The sequence below is a fragment of the Triticum urartu genome, unplaced genomic scaffold (genome assembly GCF_003073215.2).
Source record: "Triticum urartu cultivar G1812 unplaced genomic scaffold, Tu2.1 TuUngrouped_contig_5982, whole genome shotgun sequence".
NCBI lineage: Eukaryota > Viridiplantae > Streptophyta > Magnoliopsida > Poales > Poaceae > Triticum > Triticum urartu.
The window spans coordinates 1,883-7,889 of NW_024116703.1; the positions used below are offsets into that span (position 1 = coordinate 1,883).

Below are 6,007 nucleotides of genomic sequence, written 5' to 3' on the forward strand. Positions count from 1 at the left end.
AAATCTCTACAATAAATTAGATAGGTAGCTAAGGTAATCTAGTTCTCTATGCATGAGTCTGTTGTCATTCTACTGGAATGATGAATCTATAATACATAAATAATTCATCCTCACTATCATATTTCTCTATACATGCTGCCTATCCACCTCAGCAGCCTTGCCTCAACATCATTTTTTCTTAATTATTTTGATCATGCAGCTCGCTATGTCAACATTAAAAAAAGGTATGATTGGATTCTCTGGAAACCGAAGAGGCCTCTTTGGTCCTTCGTAGCCGAAAAGAGTCAGCGTACAAACCGATAAAAAGAAGCCCATCGGACCATCTCTTCGCATCTCTTGGCCTTCAGGCTAGCCATAGTGGGGTAACTTAGGTAGTAACTTAACACACCCCAAGATAATTTTGCTTATGTGACAAATATTTAATGAGGAGAGAGGTGCTTGAAATAACATAATATGTTACTGTAACATAGCGCTTCCCGAAGTAAAATGAGTCTATAAGACAATAAATGAAACTATCTATGACACTACTACTAAGATACTTTGCACTATGAAGATAGTAACTTAGACGCTTGGAATAATATAATATATTACTGTAACATAGCGCTTTCCGAAATAAAATAAATTTATAAGACAATAAATGAAACTATCTATGACACTACTATTAAGATACTTTGCACTATGAAGATAGTAACTTAGACTTAACACTAGTCAAGTTACTCACCACTATGACCAGCCTCAGAAAGAATTCTCTTCGCATCCCTTCCTTCCCTGTATCATCGCAGCAGCCAGGACGGCGCGACGCCATCAACCACCGGGCGGTGACCCGCAACCTAGAGCAGGTGCAGGATCGCCACCGCCTCCGGCCGACAAGGATTGAGCTCCATGGTTCCAGGCGCACCGGGCAGATCCGCCGCCGAGGGGACGACCTCCACCACTGCCCCGCTACCCTGCATACTCTACGCGCCCAACCCCGGCCACCTCGACGACTCGCCTCCGCATGGACGACCTGCACCACCGTCCTACTACCCCAGAATCGACGCCGCCGCCGCCTTTTGGCGACTTCCCCTACCCAAGTGGCGTCTCCAACATCAGATTGGTGTCTGCTCCTTTGCTCTGAAAACGTGTCATGCTGTCCAGGTAATGTACAGTAGTCCGGGTTCCTCTTGCAGTATTGCTCTTCAATAGCACATGTGTTGTATAGATTACTGATTAATGCACTATTGTTGCAGATCCGTTCTCTTTGTCCTGAAGTTGGCTGGGGACTTTCCACATGGCAAGTTCCATTGGATGTATCAAAGATAAAATGAGTGGATTTGGTATCATACCACTCATGTTTCGGCACTGTACCTACAAACTTTGAGTCTATATTGCCATCTCAAAAATACATGGGTAACATATTAAAGGTGCATTCATGTATTTTTATTTGACACCATGTTGATTATATCATTTTTTGTTTGAAAAGAACTATCCCTGAAGTGATCAGAGCAGTACCGTGTGTGCCGCCCAGTCGCCAGGTCAAGCTGCTGCGCTAGATCGTCGTCGTCGTGGATTGTCGTCATGTTCGCAGCCATCGCACCACCTGCCGGATTATTGTGGCAACTCCTGTTAGGCATCCTCTCCTGAATCCTCATAGAACTCACATGTACTCTTGGTTCAGTCTGTTTCTTATGTGAGATCTGAAGTCACAATTTCAGTTAGCTCGGAACTAAAAATTCAGTGATCATGAACAATATATTCAAGTAGAGCAAAAGGTTCTTCTCTATGATTTTCTTGGATGATTTCCTAATTAAGTTACCGATGATTATTTCAATCTGTTCTGTCTTGAGCAAGCAAGCCGGTCTGACACTAATGTGCCACTGTACTTGACTGGTTGTCACTGAAGCTTATATATTACTATTTCAGAAATTAGCTGAGCATTAATCGACAATGAAGATGTTTTCCGTACATAACATAGGTCCTTTCTTTTCATCTATTTTTTCATCACGGACTAGGTTTTTCTTATGGGTTAATCTGGAATTCGTTTTTGTATGCTACATATTTTATTCCCATTTTTGATTCTTTTAGGAAACACACAGACACACGCACACTATGAATATTAGATGGAGTGGAGAGAGCAAATGGAAGAATCATTGAGTGAAGGAATACTTAGAGCACTATCATGTTTTATCAGCTGGAGGGGAGACGAAGATGGAAGAATCACAGAGTGAAGGAAAACTGACAGCACTATGATGTTCACTAAACTTCAGATGGCCGTTTTATTAAAAGAAAATTTTCGTATTTTGCAGCCAGGGCAGCGCTACAGAGGTACAAACTTAGTACTAAGCTGTTGTTATGCATCTGCATGATTGTATATGTGTCTCTTAATGTATGAGAAAGCTCTTTGATCTAAACAAAGGCTAGAGGGTACTTTCAGCATTTTGAAATATTCCGCAGGATATATGAAGACAAGCCTATCCTAGCCGATCGATTCTCCATAATAATTCACACTTGCTTTCAAGACTATTTTTCAGTTGTGTCCTTTCGCTTCGTTCAACATTTAATTTTGATATCTGATGCTTGCACGAGATGCAAAATTCTAGGAGCACACCTGTGGATTTCAAATTGCTTTTCAGATGGGAAGTAAGTGCAAAGCCCACACTTTGCTCTTCATAATAATCTCTCTGACAATATGTTCTTCTTTGTTGTGTGCACAGCATGGGACCGCGTCCATGGCATCATATGTCACAGGACAACAAACGGCACAAGAGATCATACGAGCGGACATTCGCTATGTGGTGTCTCAAGAGACTAGCGATGTCCGAGTTACCTGCTGCCGATCCCATCCAGCAGGCAGGCGGGACTAGCATCGATCGGGTGAGTGGCAACGGCGATCAACTCAGTTGAGCTAGGATACAATCAGATAGCCACAGTCCACAGGGACAGTTTAATCCTTTCACGAGCATTCTTATGTGAGAAGAAAAAATGAATAAAAGAGTTGCTAATGGCATAGTAATCAAGGTGTCAACGATCTAAGTGGCGATTTTACGGAGTCAATATGGAAAGGGGCAATTTCTTAAAGCCACATGACGAAGGTGGCAAAAATCCAAATACTGCTACCTCATACAGTCTAGGCCCCTGACACTTAAAATATTAGCAACAATCAGTTTGCATAATAGTGATGTGCTCATTTGTCATGGATGGTTATCAAATGCAGTTCAGAGAGGGTAAGGTGCCTGGAAGTATGTAATACAATTAGCTTATGTGTGATCACTTACCAAATTTTAGCTTATGTGTGATCACTTAGCAAATTTCTGGTAATATTATATCATGTTCTTACCAGTTTGCATAAATTAATTAGTCCTTTTCATGAATATTCTCCTGTGAGCTCCATTATCCGGTGGCTTTATTAGATGAAAAAAAATCATCACTAAGCAAGTATATATGTCAAAGGAATATCTTATATCATTTTTGATTAGTTGCTTACATGTGATTGTTGTCTTCAACCACATGGATTTGGATCTTGGTGCTCATCTTATGTAAGTCATACGAGGATTACTTATTCCAAATATTGGGTGATTGCAATGTTTTCATCTTAAGATCATATATCTACCCCGTAAATAAAGTTATTCCGTTTATGTATTACCATGCGTATATGACCAAGAGTTCCCGCGGCAGCGCGCGAGGTATCATCTAGTACCTTGAACAGGTAGAACTAGAAAGAATAACACATGTTTAGAATAACAGGAAAACTACAAACAAAATTAGTGAAAATTAGCTCGTTGGAGCCTTTCCAAAATTATTGTAGACCCAACGAATTAGTAGTTCCCAACCGCGGGTGGAGTGAAATCCAACAAAAATCAGTAACTAAAAGAATAAAAAAATCAATAACTAAATAAAATACAAAGTCAAAAGAATTACCAAGTGAACTTAAATACAAATCTAGTAGTATTAGTCTTATGACACCTAGCTACCATATTGTTGGACTAATCTAACAATTGATCCAAGCATGAACTTGAACGTTTGAAATTTAGGACAATACTAGCAAAAATGCTGGTGCGTTGCAACGGAAAAAAATCACATGGCCATCCACCACCCACCTTGCGGCGCTGCCAGTTGCATGCAAACAATCCCTGCCCACCATCACCCCCGCCACATACCTGCATGGCATGCAAGTTCTTCAAACAATTATCATCCAAACATGCATATTGCATTTTGAAATTGACATTTCCATTGCTGCATGGCATAAATTTTACGTACCATATGTATACACACGTATATGGGCCGCCAGCTGTGCTTGCACGACGCAAGCATGTATGATACGGAGCAACAACCTGAAAATTCCAGCAGCGCCATCTGTGCCTGCACGACGCAAGCATGTATGATACGGAGCAACAACCTGAAAATTCCAGCAGAGATATGCACGACGAAACACAGATAAGGCAGTCATGCAATAAATTTTAGAACATCTTATAATAACGGTTGTATGTGATTTGGAGGAAGTGTTCTACTCACCATCGTACAGCATTGCTAGTTACATCGTTATTGTCGAGGGCGGCACGGATGGTCGTTTGTGTGGCTAGTGGCATACCTTGTGCAGTGATAGCCACTCCATGATCGAATCTGCCCTCCACGGCAGACTCACCACCACCGTTTGCCCGCGGAGGTTGGTTGCATCTTCATGTCATGTCGTGCTTGATAGTAGCTTTTTGTGATAGGAATCTTTCCTATTTATAAAGGTTTGAGTTGGTGATAAGTTCACGGCAAAAACGATAAATTTGATCTGTAGACGAAAAGAATTCACAAACTGAACCGTTGATGAAAAAATTTCACATAGTTGACTTTTTGTGTAGCGCCCGACAACTAAGCGCCACACTATACTGTGCAGCGCCTAACTGACAGCCGCACGCCGCACATTGGACTGTCTGAAGATTGCTAAGTCAGTGTGCAATGCCTAAGAGCTACACTGTACAGTGTAGCGCCTAGCGTCTAGGCACTGCATTAGTGGCCACTCAAGTACTCTCTCCTTTCCGATTTATAGGGCTCAATTCGAAAATCTCATCAACCAAGATAGATGATGAGTGGTGGAATACTTTTTGTAATTTGCAAAAGCATCCAATTAATGCTCTTATTTTCCTTAAAAATTTATGTTTATCATTGTATTAATTACAAGGCATGCATGCATAAAGTATATGCATTGGTCAATTTTCTCTTAATACTTGCATGCAATTATTTAATGCATCTTAAACTCTAAACTTGTGATGGAGAACAACCAAAATGATCCTTATGAAATGGAAAAACTAAGGGCCGCGTTATCTGGTGCGTTGGTTCGTAGCTAGTAGTGCATACATGGGCTCCTGGCTATGATCCATGGGGCTACTCCTGATACGTCCCTATCAACAATCAACTTTTTCTTTAGTTGTATCTTCTGTATCCGTGTGCTGTTGAAATACCACGAATCGGCCACGAAAGATCCTTGAAGTTTTATCTCGCCCTGCACACCTGACCCCGCATGCGTGAGACATATTCATGTGTCCTTGTTATTGTAGTAGTACATGTAAAATTAATCCAGAGTTGTATCATTTTTTGTTTATTTTTTTACTTTTCATGTATTGGATTATTATTGTTTCCACTGCATTTTTCATTCATTTCTAATGTTTGTTTGGTATTATCACTCTCTTTCCCCATTATGCAGATGTGTATACAAATGACGCAAACAATTTCTGCAAAGTGTAAAAAACAATAAGTTGTAAATCATAAATTCCTATGAGCAAGTGTCACTTGGTGAAAGACACGTGAGAGAGAGATTCAGGCGCCCAAGTCGGACATGTGGTACAGTATGTCATGGGTTCCTGAGATTTTTGTGTGTCAATGTTGTCTCCTTGTGTGCTGTGTACAGCTGTAGGGAATAGTGTCCTAGGACCTCATAGGTATATCACATGTGCATGTACCAATTAACTCATGCATGCAAACTGATGGTACTCCCTCCGCTTGCTCTGCTGCTGTTGCGAGCCACTACTGCTACTTCCTG

At 41.0% G+C, this 6,007-nt stretch overlaps 1 protein-coding gene across 1 annotated transcript; it reads left to right on the plus strand.

The window, feature by feature from the left end:
- The first annotated feature begins 630 nt into the window (after positions 1-630).
- LOC125529968 lies at positions 631-3,515 on the plus strand. Its single transcript, XM_048694389.1, has 2 exons — positions 631-1,137; positions 1,230-3,515. Exons 1-2 carry the CDS (start codon positions 726-728, stop codon positions 1,247-1,249), a joined length of 432 nt encoding a protein of 143 aa, XP_048550346.1. The 5' UTR covers positions 631-725; the 3' UTR covers positions 1,250-3,515.
- Positions 3,516-6,007: the final 2,492 nt, after the last annotated feature.